Genomic DNA, 22,067 nt, shown 5'->3' with positions numbered 1-22,067 from the left:
AGCTTGGCGCCCGCATTACTAACTTCGGAAACCAAGGAACATACTGACAATTTCCATAGATTTCACGAAGTACATCTTCCTAGCTTGATGTGATAAGCAGTTTTTGAAGGGAAAGAATGCAATTACAGGGGTTCATGAAGATGTGGAAACATTTGACAATTTTTGTTGCTCAGGATCTTTCATTTTAGAACAAATGAATGAGAGACTGTTTTTAGAGCTATAAAGCTTGTAAACAGTTTCTTTTTTGTGTCTAAATGAAAAAGAGTATTACGTCACACAGACTACTTTAGACAAAGAGAGGAGGATAAATTGGATTAAATACCAGGAGTAGATGCGTTTCTGAATGCATAAGCACACGGCGCAAGAGTGAGTGAGTAATTGGACTAAAACTTTTTGCAACATTTTCTACGCCGCGAACTGTACCATTCAAGACACACCGATAAAAACAGAAATCTACACATAAATACAGAAACCAACTTGTACAATATAATAATACACTGCTTCCGACCTTTCATCATGTATTAAATATGTAAGATATGATTTTTTATAAACAATTTCATTGTTTGAAAGAAATAAGTCATGAAATAATATACATCAGATGCAGATCAGTTTTACGTCCAACTTCTAGCTATAAATCTCCTATTGTATTTTAGAAGTGCTACGGAAGAACAAATAACCTGACAACATGAAGGTTACAGTTTGTGGCTTTTAAAGAGATATTCGGATGAAGTTTAATATGTATTGTTATTTTCGGGATCACTTATATGGATGTTTATATGTTTCATAGAACTGCTATGGATTATTATGGTGTAAAGATTTAATCACATGTCTGGAGGGTAAAAGTTCCACTTATTACGTCAGTTGACTCAACAGGCTATTATTCAATTTTATTAAACCCCCTTTTATAAATTTGACAACTGTTTAGAGCATTCGCTGAGACTAATTTGTGTTAGGAGTCTGAAATGAGCTAGTGAGGAGAACGGGGCAAGATGTTAGGAACAATGCTTTCATGAGTGTAACGGGAATGTACATTTAAGGAGAAATAATGATACACTGTTTTTGGATAACGACTAAAAGGAAAATTCTTACCAGAATTACGTAACATACACATGGTGAGTGAAAAGCACCTTACCACCCTTATACAATAAAAGCAAGGGTACATAGCTGTAATTGGTAATTGTGGGGGCACGTTAGGCTGACGGGGAATCTTTACGGTGCGTGTCGAGTGAATGGCCGCCATCTTGCTGTCTTCCATTTTGAATCTCGCTCAAATTGAAATGGGAAAGTAATGTGATACATGAAATAGGGTTGGAATTTTAAGAGAAACTCAATGCTTCAATCAGATTTCATAATGTCGCATATCTACTCATGCGGAAAACTGTTTTTATATTGCCAGTACGCATAATGGAGAAGAGTACACGTAATATTCTTCTCGTGTGTCGAGTACCTGACCGCGTTTCGATTTCCCACAATCTATTGTTACTTATAGAAGAGAAACAAGAAACAATGGATATGGTATGCAAATCCACAAAAACTTATTACATATTTGCAATAGCGTGGAAGACCTTGTAGATAAGCAACATGTATCCCCACCACTTGCAGCACAAATCGTACAGCGATAACTGTATTATGTACGCAATTCTGCCAATGACTAACTCCAAATCCTCAACATGTATCACTGATTTCCTGATGAAATCACTTTAACGCAGAATTTCGTGCACAGTACACATAGGCTGTCACTCGACAATTTCTATGGGGATTCGCGTCTCATTCTGAGGTTAATTCTTAACGAGTGGTGTGGCATCATCGAAGGTATGATGGTTATTTCTTGACAGTTGACTGACTAGTGACATGTATTTCTAAAGCTTACAGAACATCACGGGAACATATAAAGGGCGTTCCTTTTACCAAAAGGCCATTTCCCACAATATGTCGGAGTTCTGTTGAGTTTCACCAGTAACTACATTTGAACCTTCTTTCCACCAAATAGATTACTCGATATCGTCAAAGTCTCTGGCCCTGCAGACCGCTTGATGTGACCTCTCGGACTTAAAATGTGTGGGAGTGGATAAAACATATTTCCTTGGTGTACCGTACAAGAATCCATAAAAATGCTTAATTCGTAGCTGACATTATAGATGTAACCGTCATTAAGACGCGTGGCAAGTGAAAGAGACAACGCAACGTTCTCGAAGTTCAATAAAGACAATGGAGCCTCATTTAAAAAAGCTGAACCAAATCGCTCACTATTCGTAGATATTAGTTATTCGAATTTATGGCTACGCAGTTCTGCACGTATTTAACTGCTGTATGTACTGCCTCTCTGCCAGTGAGTAGTTTCATCATTATGTAGTATACTTTTTAAAAACCTTTTGAAGGATTTACTCACACTTGTAGACGCTATCTTGAAATATAGTTTAACGTATTTAGAATGCACGAAGTAATAACTTTCTTCTAGACAGAGCTGTCTATCTATACCAACAATATAGAATATGTACTAAAATAATTGTATTATGTTTAAATCACTATTCAGATATACAGGTACAATCTGCCTCAGTAAACAGATAGGTGAATCCATGCAATCTTAAGTCATAATGCAATTCGTGCAAAGATGCATGTAGATATATAAATATAAAAGCCACATTTCCATTCACTATTAATCCTACCTGATCAAAAAACCAAATCTGTTAGTATGTATGCTTATGAACACTTGAACAAAACTACAGTCAAATCTGTTCCAAAGCGCTTGAACAAAAGGGTTTCACTTTCTTAAAGAATTCAATCTGAAAAATGAAATATCGTTATCTCATTCACAATGCAACGACATGAACTGTGCACTACTCTTATGTTAAGTAATAATAAAACAAAATTTATTGATGAGACCTATATGAACTATCGAATTTTAATTCACTGACATGTGGTACACACGAAGCATCGAATGTTCACCTGAATAACTGAAACAAAACTTAGGTGCCCAGTGTTGTAACGTGTAATTCCTCTACATTTGGTCCTACAATACATATATGTAATTCTAATTCTCAACATGTACAATTTACAAAATTCAACTATAAATTGTTTACTTGTTTGGGAATTCGTGAGATTTTTGTAATTTCATCTCCCTGTCTATTTAAACGTCCCTTATTTCTTGAAAAATTACCTTTTTTTTTTAAATTTTAATATTTAGTAGCCAAATTTAAACAATATTAAAGTTATATGAAAAGCAAACTTATTTTAAAAAGCATTTAACTAAGCTTGAAGAAATTAATAAAATCACGCCGTAGAATTACCAGGGGGAGAGGAGGGGAAAATTCTGCCTGTGTTATATTATATATACAGTAAAACCTGTCAACTTGGTCACCTGCTTAGCTTGGCCTAGTTCGTCTTGAACCTCCATTTCGTTACTTATTACTCTAAGTTGGCCACCTGTCTATCTTGGAAGTTTGCCACATTGAAGCAATGTTTACCCTATGATGATAATGATGAATTTACCTGCGTACCTTCGCCACGCAAAATACAGTTTTGTTAGTTTTCCTAGCTCTTTCGTATTCCCATATGACAGGCAGATGTTCTGTATTTGTGACTGGAGACATGGATTCCCATGATTTGTTCTTGAAGGTCAATGGCCAGAACACTACCCTAATAAAGGGCTGGTAATGGAAGACGTGAATATGGACAAGCACGTACAAGAATTCAGGAAATGGTTGTAGGTATTTGTTTACCCTGTTTTGGTAAAACCATTAGCTATATCGGCTCCTTTTATCAGTTGGGAGCTTTAGTAATTCTGTAAAATTCTCAAGGTTAAAGCTAACCACCTCAATTGTCAACTATTGGCACCTGACTGTTTGTCGAAAGATAGTGGAGGTTTGGAGATTTTAATTTCCTTTCTCAAAACATCTGTTGCTCCGAGATAAACATTTGTAGCTCATTAACAAGAGGTAGTTAACTACAAAATTAGAATATGTAGAAAATTAGAATTTGCATATGTGCCAAAAAGAATAAAAGAAAAACGCCTAGAATGATCCACCATGAATAAATATGTTATTAATAACTGATCTGTTATTTTTCGAAAAGTATCTGCAGAAAATATTTGTCCTTGTCGAAAGGACGTCATATAAACTGCATATAAATTGTTCAATTTATAATTTTGCTTTTCTTGTTTTTAATCTGAATAACTCACTGTGCTACAATATCAATTTCAATAAACTGCATACATATGTTTCTATTTTATGATTGTGTTATTGTGTTTTCAATTCAGTGTACCAGACTAGTTTTCAGGAAGAGAAAGGTACATATATTGAACATACCGTAGTAATTTTTATAGTTCTGTATATTGTTATGATTACTCCGTATACATTATTTAAAAGTAGCTGTCATGCCATTGCTCATAACAATGGATTTTTTTTTTCACATCAAGTAATACTAGAAATCTTATTCTAAAAACACATCAATCACGTTTAATGGAACCGATGGTGGCCAACATAGACAGGTTTCATTGTATATAAAGATTGTGGTGCAGACTGATCCCTTCCCTCCTTTGGTAGTAGGTGCAACCTATCCTTTTGTCAAATTTCCTTTAGTTCAAATCCTATATGGTTTTGTAAAAAAGTCTCTTCTTGCATAGAATATCTTGTCTATGATATCCAGCAAGTATCTTAGTAGCGGGAAAGAACAGAATTTAGCACTTTTGGAACGCAATATAAATAATATGAGTGACGTTGAGGAAGATGATGAAAGTATTTCACATCAGAAAGGCCAAGAAGATGCGAATAAGGAAAATAACAGTCTCATATAAGTAGTGGATCCAATTATAAGTTCCACTCTAACAATGGACGTAAATATGTACCTACACTAGTAACACAAGTTTAGATTGCAACATAATATTTTGTCCATGTTTTAATAATGTAGGCAATGCCATATATACTTATCCATTTACCATAAATGTCAATAACTACGAAGTATCTATTATTTAGTTTACTGATAAATATTAACCTAAATTCAATAGGTATACAACAGGATAAGAATTCCCTGAAGGCGTGCAGGTACATTTCACCGCCTTCCTTGTAATTCACGCAGCAAATAGGAAACTTAATTGTACGGTTAAAATTCCGAGTAATTTCGTAGAAAACAGAAAAATAGTTCTCCATATAAATCAATAGGCTAAAAAAAATGTGTAAAACTCAATACCATTAAGCTACTATCTCGAACATTAACCCCTTCCACTATGATTTATTTTCTGAATTTCCTACCCCTATCTACCCTTTATTTTTCTTTAATTTTTTCAATGGAAATAGCTTTCAAAACATGAACATAGTAACCCTACGTGATGCTACAATAGTTTAAATTTTATGACGAGTGTAGCTCGTCATTGTGCGATTTTGCACCGGGAGGCCATGACGAGCTAGACTCGTCAGTTCAGTGCAAGGGGTCTACTTTCATGTTCTATTCTACAGACTTCACTCGTTGACATGTAAAATAAAAAATTTGGTGGCATGATAGGTTAAAATTAGGAAGGACATCGGGATGTACACTCATGTCCAAAATTATTGTCGCATGTCTATAAATATGTTGTTGTAGGAATATAATTTGATAATGAATTCGCCCGGTGTTTCTTATATTGTTAGTATGTGTATAATCGGCAAAGACGTATGTGAAAAAATTCGTGTCAAAAAGGTAGTAAATACGAATAATAAAACGAAAATAAAACTTTCTTATCCATTTAACATTTTGTTTTACTCATTCTAATTTTCGTATTTATAGTTCTTTTCCTATGAAATTTACCGCAAATATGTATTTCCCGATTATACACATAGTATCAGTATTAAAAGTATCCTGCGAAATCATCAAATTATATTCTTACAAGGAAACATAGATATGCGACAATCATTTTGGACATGACTGTTCTTATATTTCATAGTTATATATGCCTTGTTTCGATATAACCTTATATTAAACATTAACATACTTGTAGTTCTTCGAGACATTTCTACAACACAACGATAGAAGACGGTGGAAATAACTATTAATCCTACCCTCCCCATGTTTTCCTTTCCTATTTTAATCTAATCTAGAAAAGTTTCTTTTGGCTGTCGTCAGCTGAAACGTACAGGATGGCGCATGAGGACTGGTTCGAAATAACGGATGAAACCGTAAGAATTCCCAAACAAGTAGCATATTTGCTGTTTGTGTGTTTTGTTATCATAGTTGAAAGAAAATTGTTTTTATCCTCTTAACTATTCTGGAACTAATCCTATCTTCCTCTTAATAACTATTCTGGAACTAATCCTATCTTTGTTCAAAGTTTCTTCCATTCCAATTTAACGACAATATTCCCTACAACATAGTAACTGGTTCAGCAACGCCTTTTCTAGTAGTAATCTATTCTAAATAGACATGAATCTTTCTTAACAACATACATTTTCTTGATATTTAGTCAGAAACTATCATTTTATTACACTGAGAAAATATGAATGTTTTGTTCAATGGATGTTATGAAAGTGTCAGTATTGTCAGCCAATTGTGCAACTAAAATTTATCTCTGTCGAATAATGGACTCATTTCTTACACCAAGTTAACATTGAAGCAACTTGTTTTATATAGTAAAAACAACGATAACAGTATAAACAGTATAAAACAAATGTAAGACTTATTTGTTCTTTAAAAATAAGTTAAGGAATAATACATTATTAGAATGTGGAAATACATCTTTTTTCAGGAACTTTTTACCTTTTCTCCGAAGGTATGATGAGTGTAACCAGGTTTTGGAATGAACGTAAATGTTCGAACAGGAAAGTGATATGTTAAAAAACTACATTAGCTCTTTTCATAGTTACGAAGATTTAGTGAACACTTAAAAATGTATAACTGACAAAGAATTTAAATACTTAAAAAGAAAATTCCTTTACCGTCAACAAACTGCAGTGCACAGTCAATATGTTGCAACATTGAAACAATCTAAAAAACTTATTTTTTTTTCCTGTTAAGTATTTAACCCGTATTTAAGTATATATATATAAAAAAAATTACATTGATATATAAAACATTTTTCTTACAAGCACTCAGTCCTAGAACTACGAGCTTATTTAGCAATAAGTTGAATAAATGCACTTTACAGAATTATAGCAGAAAACTACGTTCGGGTCATCTGACAACTAAATCTCATTTATATCACTAAAATTTGTCAGTCTTATGTACGAGAAGGCCAGAAAAGCTTCCATCAGGTTAGGATGTTCTCTTTCACGAATAACTCAGGAGAACGAAAGTATTTATGACATCATATGGAAACTTTCAGTGGCCAAGCTTTAATCCTGAACAAAAACTGACTCACGACTGGCAGGGTTAGGTTGATAAGATCACATACAAGAACAAGTCACAACGACACGACAACAATCAGGGATTAGCATTAAACGTTGTATGAAGCATTACTACACATTCTATTAATATAAAAAAATCAGATTTGACTGCAGTCCATAAGAGCCGAAAAAAATTTTTTGCAAACAATGCAATCACCCAAATGCATTTGGGGCTTGCTTAAAAGCAGAATAAGGGAAATCTTGTTGCAATTTGTTTGTTTTGCTTCTGCAAGGCAAAAGGCACTCAGCTGACAAGTCCAGTACTAAACTCATCTCCACCAGGAGTTGTAGAAGTACGTTGCTGTTTCCTAGGATTGTTAAACCTGAAAGTTCTCATATCACCGTGACACTGCAATAGGGACATTTCCCACCTGAAGAGAAACAATATGGTTCAGCCAAAATGTTTGGCTATATTTTTCCATATTTTAAATCGTATTTCGTAAGGTTGATTTAACAGCTGTACTCGCATTTTTTGCTGATTTCAAAATATCGAAATCTATCAGGAATGTTGAGTCAGTTTTCGTTTGTCGCATTTGAAACAAATATTGCTCCCATCGGTTAAAAGAAATCCACAGAAAAGATTGCTTCTATCTCGCATCTCGGACTTGAAATTGTAACAGTATACTGTTTCAGGTCTATTCTGGACTCTTTTCAGTGCATCTTATATTAATACAGCGCCCACTAGAACATGGTTGTAAGTTTCGTCCACCCACAAAATCTCTTATTTTACTGTAGCCCTGCTACTTATTTAAGGAATAATATGTTAACTCAATCCTCACGAATATGGAAATTATTTCGTAAATGATGTAGACACTAGATCACGCGGAAAGCAGCTCAAGACCTGAGAAATGTCGCACATCTAGAAGTAGATCTTCTGTAGTGCAATAAATTACAAAATGTCAAAAAGCAGAACGCAGTCACAGTGATAATGAATACTATTGTACTAATTTATGAGAATGATCGTAGTAAATAATTTTCATTTTCATACAGACGAAAAGGTTTTATATTGAAGCATAAGTTTTTACGGAAGGTCAAAACTTGAAACTGTTTTAATGTGCGGTGTAATAGAAGATACACTGAAAAATGGATCAGAAGACATGAAACAGTATGCTGTTATGATTTTCAAGTACAAGATATCTATTAAAAATTAATGAATATTCATCCAATAGCTTCCGCAGGTAAATAAAGGAAATCTTTGTCCTTCGTGTACAAGTTTGATCCACCAACAGATGTATACCTTGCTCAAGAATTGCTATGGCTGCGAGGAGAATCAAATGGGAATACCTGCTTTCAACTGCAGAGAAACTTGTAGAGAAAGAACAGTGTGACACTTTTATGCATTTTTCAGAAGAACATGGGCATGAAAAGTTGCCACAACCCAAGCGATGAGCACTAAAATGTGGGTGCTCCAAAATGTTTCCTTTCAATCTACGTTGAGGTGAAAGTTAACCTAGTTTTTCCGTTTTCCTCGATGTTATACGTTCACTTGTCTGTGCACATTGACAAGTTTGAAGTTCCTTAAAGTTCAGCAACACTGGAGCCTGATACTAAAAAACACGGTGGGCATTATCTTTCTTGAAGGTCATATAGAGGTCTTCCTGGGGCGTAGAAGTGGAATTCCTTGCCACAGATTAGTTTAGATCCAGATAAGGATTTCCTGAGCAAGGCATATACGTTGATAGATCAATAGGATTCGTGTCTTAATAGGGATTATTTACCTAATGTGTGCAATGTCTAAGATACAACAAACAGGACTTTTTGAATTCCCATAACACAAAAAACTGATGATTACAGTTTATTTCAAATCCAAGGATCTTTGCAAAATTCCATAATTAGCATTAAAATGCGAGTACAGCGTTTCGTGCTTGATTGAAAAAATGCATGCATCTCTTTCCAAAGATTTATACTGATTTCGTGTGCTTTTGTTGCTATTATTTTGAATTGAACAAATTGAACTAATATTGGTTTTAGAATAAAATCATATACGTATTGATAGATCCTATCACATTTAAATTACTCAGTGCAAATAATTACGCAATGATCCTGATTAATACTTTTAAGATAGGGGGAGGAGAGAGAGATTATGGGGCTACTTCTATAACAACATTCCTATAACTTGTTAACATTGTGTAAATGGAGAAAAAGGCGAGACCACGTGTTAGATATCAATTATGCAACTTAGATTCCTAAATTTGCTACACACAGAACGACAAGTACCATTACAACACACTGTAAGCTAGATTGACATTATGTCTCTAGATTTGCTTATTATATACTGTACTTGCTTTCATTTCAAAACAACTGAATTTAGAACAGCATACATTTTACGCAGAAATGCGTATGAAACTTATCCTCCTCCTACTACTTACTAATCGTAAAACACTAATAAAGGTAATTTTTGCAGCTTACATTTATCTTAATTAAAATTTGATTCGTCAAAAAACGGGGTTAAAAATTCGAGTTTCCTAGTTCTAGTGTTCGGAACTTGGGAAAATTCAATTTTATTGAATTGAAATAAAATATTTTTTAAATATAATTATTGAGCAGACTTTCTATGTCTATGCAATCCTTTTGACATGAAAAAACACGCTATCTGAAAATTCTAGAAAGAGTTCATACCAAGCAAGAATATTATTGCCTTTATTCATTTCCACTAGGAGATTCGAAATCTGACCCATTCTACATTGGACCAATATTGACCACTTACCACTTTGGATTATTTTACTTTACCAACTCACTATCTAGTTCTTGCTTTTCGGGTAATTTTCACAAAATATTCCTTGCTTTAAACATTCGATAATTTGAGCGGAAGCAAAGTATACCTGAGCACTTTATTTTTTATCACATTTTTTCTCTTTTGGGTTGAGAGGTTAGAAAAGTGGAAGTCTTTTCCACTGTCATCATGGCGACAAGCTTTGTTAGAACACACAATAAATTACTATAAGCTTGAAACGATCATTAACAATACACGAGAATTATGAAAATTCCTATACCTACGTCCAATCGATCAAGCAAAGCAAAGTGACTAGTATAAACAATGAACAAAGTGACAAAAATTTGCTCACTGCATTGGCGTGATATGTAGACCTTCTACCTATTGGATCATTACTAAATGAGTTCCCAGCGTTACGACTAGTTTTAATGTTTTATTCCTTCACCATTGTTGGATTACTATCTTGGAAGAAGGAGTGGAAGTTCATCTCTCGACCCACCAAGAGGCAGGTCTGTGCATAGTGTAAACAGACATACATTTCTGTTGTGAAAGTAGTTGATTGCGCCGCGGCGGGCTTGCAGAATGTCGCAGTTTGAGCAACGGGCAAATATTAAGTTGTGCCAAAAACTAGGCAAATCCGCTGCAGAAACATTGCAGATGATCAGGCAAGTGTAGTGACAACGCCCTGGGCCGCAGTGCAGTGTTTAAGTAGCACCAACGGTGTACGGAGGAGAGAAACAGTTTAGAGGAATATGAACCAGTAGGTCGGCCAACAACAGCCCGAACAGAAGGGAAGATCGAAGAGGTTCCAATGGTTGTACCGCTAACTGTTCCCAGTCGATAGATGACATCGCAGCAGCAGTACGAATCAGCCATGGTACGTGTCAACATTCTGGCGTATGACATTATGTCGCGAGTCACCGAACACCGTGTAGCACGCATTCTGACAAGTCCAACGACCAGAAGTGAAGCTGATGGAACGTTCCTGAATCTTATAACAGGAGATGAAACATGATGTCTCCTCTACGATCCACAACTAATGAGACAAGCAGCCACCTGGAAGTCGCCGTCATCTCCAAAACGCCGAGACAAGACAGGTCAGAAGAGAAAATGATGCTTGAACTATTTTAAAGTTCAGTGTGGATCTGCGTATGTGGACGTTCATATCGAGCACAGCAGCCATGGGTTCTACTGGTTGCCTATATTCTGGGCACCAGTCCACGAATTTATTGACTACTAGTGTATTATATATATACAGATCATTATTTGCCAGAAGGTATTTTGAGTTAGAGGAGTCATACTGAAATTAAGAGAGCTTCTCTGAACTTGGGATAAAGGCAACAATTACGATTACGATTTAAGGTATTTTCTTCTGTTGTACAGTAACAATAAATAGTACAGTAACATTTAACTTGAAAAAGACTGACCTGTGTCAGGACTATGTTAAGCCTTAGTCGAAATTAAGCGCGTCAGCTCTTACGGGATGAAGAAGTTGTTCATTTTTGAAGATCATATGTTTAAAATGAATTTTCGTTTTTGATTCACAGAAATTTGGAACCATATCGTAGTTTAATAAAGCAATTTCTACTGCTGTTCTTCAATAAGAGCGCTCAAACTGGCTGTACATCACATATCAGATGCGCTAAGTAGAAACGAAGTATAATCAGCAACAAAGAGGATTTCACTTTTCCAGTCTGTTACGAGACTGAGTTGTTACCCATTTGGTGTATTAATGTTCAACCAACACATATAGGTACAGTATTAACACCTGGGAAAATAACACCCTACTACTTTTACTACGGTTATCAATATCAGCATCAATGGCCATATTACAGTAACAGTTCAGTTATAATAATTCGCTGTGAACTGTGTATGAGAATTGTTCACACCTATCATCCACCAGAAGGAAGACAGGAAGATCTTTTTCTCTGCGTTGATGTTGCACCCTTGCTTGTCCAACCATTTTGCATCACAAATGGCTGGGTCAAAGAAAGTGCTCTACCTACCTCGGTTACATCATAGATTACCACATTAATCTTTTCACTTAATCCTATTAGTCTGTCGTTGGTAAATTTTGTATTATTAGGGTAAATAAAAGACTTTTACATGAGAAGAGTTTTTCTACGTCTTAACAAAATTTCAAAGAGATCGGTACGCCAGCTAACAGTAAATCATTGAACCCAAAAGCCTTCGAGCTCAGTAAGTGGATGCGAGGTATGTAATTTGATAGCGAGTTACAGAGTCCGACTCAGCTCAAGCTTCAATGCGATTAGAGAAAGCAACACTTATTAAGGATAGTGAGCTTACGACCAAGTAATCCTCAAATGCAAATTGGCAAGCTGGGCCCACTGTTCACACTGTTTCATTCACAGACTTGTGAAAATTTCGTCTTTTACGTGTTTGAGAGAGATTTATTTCTTTTACCAAACGTTGAAGTCATATTTCAAACACTTCATGTATTTAATGTGATATCTGAAGAAAAAAAATCTTACATTATATCTTCAATATGCATTAATTCAATGAAATTCAAAATAGTGAAATCGTGTCGTTAGTCAGGAAGCTAGTGCACAAACGCAAAGACCCAGCTTCCATTTCCACTACAGTCAAAATCTAATTTTACTTGAAATTTCGTTTAATATACATCTTAATAGTCAGCGTGAAGAAGTTTATTACAGTGCCCAATGACTTCTTTAGATAAAGATATTTACCTTTTAATATTGATAGATTCTTGACTATTATATGGACTTAATAATCACCAACGTTTTCCAGCATTGAGGCTATTTATAACACGAAAACAATTCCGATTTATATTCCATGGAAGTATCTCCACCGGGACTACACTTATATACAGCGTGTGCGTTAGCCGCTTAACGAGGAAGGGCTCAAAATCTACAGATTGTACCGTTCATCCCAAGTAGCGTTTATTCTAAGAATACATTCACTGAGCATTCATACATTCCTGCGACATTGCTCACACAAATTATACATAGCTATTTACAGTCGTAAAATACTCAACATCCCATGCCTTTAAGCTACCATGCCCAGCTTGAATTATATACAACGAAGAAACACACTGCTTTGCAATATTCAACTGTATGATATTATATATATATATATATATATATAATATATTTGGTCTAGGAATTAATTCGTGCGGTTTTTAATAAAAATTGAAGCTTTATTTCAAAAACAAAGTAAATGAATACGTTAACAAAAATATTGTCCATCGCTAGCCACTACTTTCTCCCATCTTTCAGGCAATTTACGGATTCCGTGTCGAAAGAATTCCTCATCTTTTGACGCAATCTAATCAAAGATCCATTTTTCGATATTTTCTGAAGAAGTGAACCGCTGTCCAATCAAATCGTTATTCATGCAATCGATCAAGTAGTAGTCAGACGGAGCAGTGTCTGGTGAATATCGCGGGTGGAGTAACACTTTCCATCCGACATTTTCCAAATAGGTTTTGACCGGTTTTGCGACATGTGGTCGAGCGTTATCATCTTGATAAATAAGTTTATTATGCCCGTTATTCCATTCTGGTCGTTTTCAGGCCAGAGCTTGCTTCAAACGCATTAATTGTTGTCGATAGCAGTGTCCATTAATAGTTTCACCAAGTTTCAGAAGTTCATAGTACACCACACGTTTCAAATCCCACCATATATACAGCATAACCTTTGCACAATGAATATCTCGTTTCGGTTGTGAAGGACCTGGTTCACCTTGCTTCACCCAGGCCTTTTTTCGTTTAGGATTCTCGTAATGAATCCACTTCTCATCACCAGTTACAATTCGATGCAAAAATCCCTTCCTTTTCTGTCTTTGAAGCAGCAATTCGCAAACGGTTTTTCTTCTTTCAACGTCTTTCTTTTCAATTCATGTGAAACGCAATAAGACATCTTTTGAATCATTCCTATGGCTTTGAGACGTTTGGAAACTGTTGTTTGCTCAACTCCAAATGCTTCTGCAAGTTCGTCCTGCGTTTGACACGAATCCTGATCAAGCAATGCTCTCAATTCTTCATCTTCAAATTCTTTTGGCTGTCCAAATTGCTTTTGGTCTTCCAAGCTGAAATCACCACCTTTAAACCGTGCAAACCACTTCTGACACGTTCGCTCAGCTAGAGCATGGTCACCAAACACTTCCACTAAAATATGATGACTTGCGGTAGCACTTTTCTTCATGTTAAAGCAATGAAGAATAACTCCCCGCAAAAACACTTTATCAGGCACAAAATGCGCCATTTTCAGTTGAAGAAAAAATGTTGTTGTTTCCGCTTCAAGCAACTGACATATACTAAACAAGATGCTCAATGACAGTAGTTTTCAACGCATGTTTGGATCAACGAAACTATGGGACAATAAGCTAGTTACGCCATCTTTTGTAAAACCGCACGAATTAATTCCTAGACCAAATATATATATATACAAAAAATGACTTTGTAAATGTGATACGAAGAAGTACACTAGTTTCCATTTTTCAATGGGTATGAGAGTTCATTTTCGAAATAAACATGCTCGATACTACAATATTGTGAGCCTTTTACGGGGAAAGAAGTGAGCAAGGTTTAAAAGCTGAGGCGTCAAAATAGTCGTAATCTATGTGGACTGTTCCAAGCTTATAATGCTTATAAACCGGATAGCGTCAACTTAAAATTACAATGATCTCTACAATAGAGTAAAAATTTTAATTGCACACTTCTTTCTCTCTCTCTCTCTCTCTCCATGACCTTTTAAAAGAATCTCATGTGTGTTCAAGGCTGACGAAATTAAGTTGTAAATTAAAGAACAACTGAAGTTACCCTATTATTACTGTGCAAGTTTAATTTACTCAATACACCTCTTATCTTCGGAACTCTTTCTGCAGCTATGCTTCCCATTTTAGTGATTCTTACCTAGCTTTACCTTAAAAAGAGATGTTAAACTGTTGCCAAGATTTTTTAAATATAAAAACTTACTTACTGCTTACGATTCTCTGCTATTTTAGCTAGCAGGTTATTTCCACATAAAAATGTAACTACACCAAGTCCCAACAGATATTTTAGAGTTTGGAACATGTTAAGTTGTAACCAGAATATTCCAAAAAGGCTGAATATTGCTGAAATAGAAATCAAAATTTACAATATTAGAAAATGTCAAAGTACACCCATGATACTAATGCACTTGCACAATTATAATGTTTGAGGACCTTAATGAAAGAACTGGGAATCTAATATATCAGAAATAAAATCAGAACTCTTGCTATCGTTTTTCACTTTCTGTTAGTCACTGTATTTTATTGATTATCTACAATACTACCAATTTTTTTCTTACTGTCAAATGGTATGAATATAATGTCAACAATACTAATAAAATATGTAACTATTTTAAACAATGTTGACTTAACATGCAAATATACTCTTACTGCATTCTAGACTTGCAATATTTCTCCACAAACCTTCTCACATCAAGTAATTTTTATGACTATTAATACGGAACAAATGGATCATCGAAAACACTGCATACTTGGTATCAAGAATGCCCATAGAACTAAGAAGCGCTCGAGCCCATCGATATGAACTTAATTTAACAACGAAAAGACTGGCAAAACGGAATATGACCATTTCGAACAGAAATAGGCTCGACATTTGGCCTCCCAATACTCAGAATAAGACTGGTATTCAATCCTTGGAAGATGTGAAGCCATTTCTCAGATCAGGAAGGGTTCATGGTAGTAAGTTACTCAGTGCAATAGTTGGCCCAAAAGCGTATCGAACATACCTAGGGGCACGACTTTTTCGCACTGAGAATTTGGAAATTTCGCGTTTCGTTTTCCAAATTTTCGCGCTTTCCAAACAAAATTTCGCATTTAGTAGCTGTTGTGGAAAAAAATATTCCCTGATATTTTTACAATTGTTCCTTTTATTCATAGATCACTACAGAAATAATATACAATGACATTAATACCCAGAAGCAAAAAGCAAAATACACTGAATATTTCACTTGATATTGTAAATTTCACTTATAGAAAACTATATTTTGTAAAAAATTAAACTGAAGGAAAATTAGTAGCTAAACTTACTACAAGTAGGAAACTTGCTGTATTCTGAAAAAACACAGACGCAAGTTAGGATTTAAGCATTAAACTTAAGCATGTTACATGCTTCCACATTTTCCTCCTCCATTGTTGTACGTTGTCATTTATCAACAGTCCACACTTGAAAAAAACTCTTATAATTGGCATTGTTTGTTGGAAGCCACATTACAGTGCATTTACAGCAAACTTCAAACAATCATCACTTCGGAACTTTTGTTCATTCAAAACATTCACTACACTGCACTTTCTAGATGAATCACTTCTCCAAAATGCACCGTTCATGCCACGTTCTACCGCTTCGTCAGCGGAAAACTGTAGTTTTTAAATTAATAAAAACGTAATTTTAAAATTTCGCGCAGAACTTCCAATTTCGCGTTTTATCGCGCAAAAGTAATCAATGAAAATATACACAGAATATCATTTAATTTTGACGCATTTCGTTTTATCGCGCATTGCGGAAAACTCGTGCCTCTAAACATACCTGACAAAACACATTCAACCATCATGCACGCTAATAGTAATGGCTTCTGCTTCCAGAAATACAAACACAATGTGTGTATAGTGCGAGTGTGCATCATCAGCTTAACTCCGGACTAATGCTCCAATAGTTAGGAATTATATTTTCGGGCATTCGGTATCTATGGCCTGTCACGTAAGGACGCTCGGCGACTACACTACCCAAAAGCAGAAAAGGAAGCGATCCAGGGCTTTATGTTAAATATCATCCACGCATTTGTCAAATGAATGAGGAAAACACACGAAAAACCTCAGTCAGAATGGCTGGCCAGAAAAGGCTTTTATACTTTTCCGACCCAATCGGAAAATCATTTTTCCATCCAATAGGACACTTGTTCAACCATGGTGGAACCCTGTCACAGCACTGAAGCCACCTATTTATTATTCCTCATACGATTTACTGTTCTGAATCGGACAGGCTGAAGTAATATTTATCTAAGAACTACTCAGTATCCATTGGTTTTCTCCCGATCCGAACGTTCCATACATCATGGTATCGCTCACGTTTGTGATGAGTGGTCAATCACACATCACCAGCTATCTGCTTTATTTAGTTACTGCGAACAGCTTCACGACTAACACGTTGTCCCGTAGTATGGAAAAGATAGTTTGCCAGCTCAGGACAATTGCTGAGCAAGTCTTGCGGCACGAGACAAAAACCAGTCATCTGCTGCTGCTGTCACCCGTGGGCTGTCTTCTGTGCATGCACACTAATACTAGACAATACTGGAAGTGATGCCACAACCTTGAAATTATACTTGTATTCACACTGATTTCCCTGGCAACTTCCACCTGAGACTGACTATTCTTATCTTCCCATGAGTCGATTGAGGCCGTTACTTAAACGATCCAACGATTCATTTTCAGATGTTTGCAACACGTATCACTCACTCACACTAACACTGCACTGTTTTAAGGATTAGATGATGCTTCACACTTCAAAGTCATAGTGAGTGATAAGGCACTGCTCTAGCGTTGTGTTCACGCTTGAAACGACAGTGGTGGTGGTTCCGTTCGTAGCTGTGCGATGTATGATATTAGTCAAATGGATTTCAGACCACGATAACACGAAGTCCGTAAATTTCGTGGGGCAGTATACATAAGAACAATTATGAGAATTATTAGCATATTAGCTACACATACCTCCCAATCCAAGATGAAATCCTAATGCACTCAATGAGAATGGGAAATTTGATATATTTATGCCAAGCTTTGCCCACTGTAAGAAAAACAGTTTTCATTAGTAATATTGATTATGCCGGAAACAAAATTACATGCTATCATCTGAAGTAAATAATTAGTATGCATTTTGTGGTACTGTCCGCAGTTATTAAAAAAAAAACAAAAAAAAAAAAAAAACTGCAATATGAGCATGTAAGTTTGTTGTGAAACGACGAAGTCTTTTGCTCCAAAATAAGTGTGCACGGGGAGGACACTGAGGTTTCTCCTGGCATAATTCGTGCCACTTAGACGTTATGTTGATTCCCTGCGTTGGTAGGCGTAGTTTGACAAACTTACATGCTCATGTTGCAGGTTTTTTTTGCTGCGGACTGTACCAAGACCAAACTGTTTCCGCATATTCAGGTCCCCAAAAAATTTGTTAAATATCCTGAACAGATTTTTAAAAATTCCCGACACACACACATTATCTAATTTCTTACTTTTCCAAATATTCTGTTTTCTTTTACCCGCAACCTCCACAATCTCCATAGCTGCCTAACTCTTACCTTAGTGTCAAATTTTATCGTGATTTTTTTCATCACAATTCAAAATACAATAAATTTATACGAATGAAGTTTTTTTTTTTTTTAACTAAAATATTTAGTAGAAGTACTGATAACTGTCTTATGTTAAATCGTAGTAAATGCTAGTAACTACTTACTGTAAGCCAAAGTAAATGGTAACAACTACAACAGTTAGAACCTATATAAATAAAATCTATGAATACATACAACGAATATTAGACTATTACAATAATTAAACAATATCACAAGAATGAAAACGGAAGTATCAATAAGTTTAAAGCCGCTAATTTGCAACTTTCGCAAAAGTATGAGTTTTATGAGAAAGTTTTCTTCTTGCTCCATTTAAGAATTTTGTCTCAACTTCTTTTGTTTATCTTTGTTTGTTTCATTCACGTTCTAAATAATCTTCATATATCGCCTCTGAGCAGATATGGTAATATGTGATCTTTTGTGTGTGATGACAATACTATGAATCCCTTTGCAATTTATAACGCAGCATATATCTCCTCAGTGATATGATGGTACGTTCACATTGGTTTCCAGTTGTTTGGGTTTTATTAGGTTTGACTCAAACTCAACTTTATCACTTTCCACAATAATAATTATTTTTGGTCATTTGAAAGAAGGAGCACCAAGAAAACATCCTTCTATTACAAGATCGCGATGTACATTTTATTTTCCAGACATTAACACCTAGTACTAAGTTTCTTGGCCACAGAAAAAAAAATCGTCCCTTATCGCTTTTAGTAGACCTAATATTTGTTACGTTAGTTCCACACATTCTTCCCTAATTCTTGTTCTAAACAGCAATTAGTGTATGAGTGCAAACTACAACCCTATGATGTTATGTAACGAGAACCAAGACCGGCAATGGAAAATATTTCATATGCGCACTAAACAAGTCAAGTGTCTACATTCATTGGATGAGTTTTGTATAATACAACGAGTGTATCGGAAGGACGTTGTTAGAAATAGTTGGTTTTTAATCTAAAATAGCAAAATCGACGTTGCCAGTTTGGTTCCCTTGGGCCCTCACTATACCACCAATACACCATTGTTGGGAAAAGAAGATTCCCTTCACACAAGTATGCCCGTTCCTCATGTCATTTTTGCTTGTTCTTACGTCTTGTTCGAATTGCCCTCTACACCGGAAACGATTTTTCATTTATTATAAGTAGGAGTACGAGTTTTTCACATCACGAGTGAAAATTTCGCATTTCCTTTTTCATATTTCGCGTTTTGTCGCATTTTCCAAATAAAGTTTCGCATTTTGTAGCTCTTGTGGAAAAGATATTCCCTGACATTTATATAACTGTTCCTTTTTCATAGATCACTACAGAAATAAACCATTAATTACCTAAAAACAAAATATATGAATATTTCACTTGACATTGTAAATTTCACTTATAGAAAATTATATTACTTTTAAATCAAACTGAAGTCAGTAACTAACGCACAACATGTTCTCTACAGCTATGTCCGAATCACTCTAAATGCACTGTTCATGCCATGTTCTACCGTTCCGCCAGCGGAAAATTAAATGCGTTTTAAAATTAATGAAAACTTTTTTTTTTCAAATCTCGCTTTATTTTGCGTACTGTTACAAATTTCGCGCAAAACTGCCAATTTCGCGTTTTATCGAGCAACGGAAACCAATGAAAATACACACAGAGTATCATAAAACGCCAAGAAACTGAAAATTTTTTAATTCTGACGCATTTCGTTTTATCGCGCATTGCGAAAAACTCGTGCCTTTAATCATAAGGCGTCTTACTAATGTGAAGCTCAAACGACTCGTGCAACTGAAAACTAGGTATTTCCAACAACTTCTCTTTTTCCATCTTTCCGTATCTTTTACTCATACTGGAGTTAGTATACGACTCCAGACTTTTGATACACCCAGTGTGTCTTTCGGATCCTTTTATTTATTCATTTTGAACGAAAAGCTGAAGTTGCAAACGAAATCGCTCCAATTCTAAACAATCGCATACTGGATTACTTCTCACCAACTTTACAGTATAAATGTGCTAAGTCTGAAAGAACAATCTATTGAAAATATTCTTAGCTTTCTATACTGTTATATTCAATATAGAACATACCAGTATAAAAAGCAAACTTTACAGTGAACAGTTCAACTTCATACATCCAAACCTTAGTCACAAATGTTATCTTTAAACGTATTCATTACACTACAGTATGTAATCATAAGGCTTATTTAATAAAAGTTATGAAATCTTTCCTGAAAGAATCTCTTCTTTTCACGAGTTTATTAGTAACATATCCCATTTTTCTAACTCAAATCAATGGGAAAAAAATATATATTAATAATCAAAATATAACACAATCACGTGAAAACCATTTACTTTGACATGAAAATAAATCATATTCAACTCCAACTAAACTGCATTCCAACCTAATACATACATTTCGCGAGCAACTTTGGTACGAACAAACACACATCCATTTCTTTCACGTAAAAGAAATTAAACATTGTTGTCCTGCCGCAAAATATTCAAACTGTTTATTCGTTCCTAAGTAATTGAGAAAAGATTATGTATTGCGTAGGTATGTATTTTGCTGGTGATTATACGAAAGTAAAACATTACTACTTATACGTACCAAAATTAGAAGAATAAGCAGAGGCACGCACACAAGTCCTGTAAATAAATTTGAAACCACAGCTGGAGGTCGCTTTTCTGGTTCACGGAATAAATGCTGGAAATAAACAATTATTATTTTCACTTTGATGAACAACTAGTTTTTCTGTAAGTGAAGCTTACACATGCTTCAAAGTAAGTAATAAAATAATGTCCTATCTGAAAATAAACTATTGTAAATAATAATACTCCAGTTACAAAACATAATACTTTGGTCTATTCATTTATTTTACAGTGCAACTGAATATTATATATATCGACAGATCACTTAATTATGATCACGATCTCCGAATAATGTATTCGACTTAGTTGGCACGTGAGTTTCGTAATGATACAGCCAGCACTACGGCATAACTACGGGACTCGACGTAATCAGCCAATAGAGGGAGTTCGCCCGTGATAAACTCCAAAATTTACTAGTGCTTGGCAGAAGTCAGATCCTGGAGTTCCGAAACTCTGGTACCTCTATCACACAAATAGCTCACCTAATGCGATGCTGCCATAGAAGTACTATAGAGAAAGTGCAAAGAACGGCACAAAATTCAGCGTTACAGTTTTCCTTCAATTATAAGCTGACCCTCCTAAAATCAAATTAAAAATGAAAGTAAGGATAAAAAATTGAAATTTAATAATGAAGCATACAAAGCATTTCTTACTAAATGCTAAATTAATATGCTTTTACGAAGCAAAAATCTTGCTGTACATACAAGAACTTAAAATATCTGCTAAATCCAAACATAAGCAATATAAAATTTGAATTTCCTAGTAAAACCTAGATGCACTATAATCAGGGAAAAAATCGAAAGCTTATCTTATTTTCCCATGCGCTGTGTAATCGTATATACAGGTAGGTCATTCTAGCGGATGCCTCCAACATCACTCCTCAGATCGATTTTGCAACGACTAGGCTAGTGCGACTAACTCCAAATAAGACAGAGTAAAATTAGGTCTGCTAAATTATAATTTTTACTCCACTCTAGTATTTACCAGAAACTTCATGAGGCACTTGAGC

The 22,067-nt window shown here is 35.2% G+C and overlaps 1 protein-coding gene across 6 annotated transcripts in view; it reads right to left on the bottom strand.

The window, feature by feature from the left end:
* The window catches only part of OstDelta (oligosaccharide transferase delta subunit), a 100,206-nt gene that overhangs the window by 12,712 nt on the left and 65,427 nt on the right, over nt 1-22,067 (bottom strand). The window contains exons 11-14 of one of the 6 annotated variants that reach the window (XR_014131221.1): nt 21,018-21,113; nt 17,797-17,872; nt 15,020-15,159; nt 2,667-2,783 (exon numbers count right to left, since the gene is read on the bottom strand). Coding sequence is in view for 4 of the 6 variants with exons in the window: in XM_081755776.1 (XP_081611902.1) it covers nt 2,762-2,783; nt 15,024-15,159; nt 17,797-17,872; nt 21,018-21,113 (330 nt within the window). In the remaining 2 variants the exon portion in view is untranslated. Of the gene's footprint in view, nt 1-2,662; nt 2,784-15,019; nt 15,160-17,796; nt 17,873-21,017; nt 21,114-22,067 lie in introns of those variants that run through there. The other 5 variants (XR_014131220.1, XM_081755779.1, XM_081755776.1 and 2 more) reach the window with 5 other exon arrangements.

This window comes from Thermobia domestica, chromosome 4, assembly GCF_964235325.1.
Source record: "Thermobia domestica chromosome 4, izTheDome1.hap1.1, whole genome shotgun sequence".
Lineage (NCBI taxonomy): Eukaryota > Metazoa > Arthropoda > Insecta > Zygentoma > Lepismatidae > Thermobia > Thermobia domestica.
The sequence above is the reverse complement of the archived record's forward strand: the minus strand, read 5'-3'. Positions and strand labels throughout refer to the sequence as shown.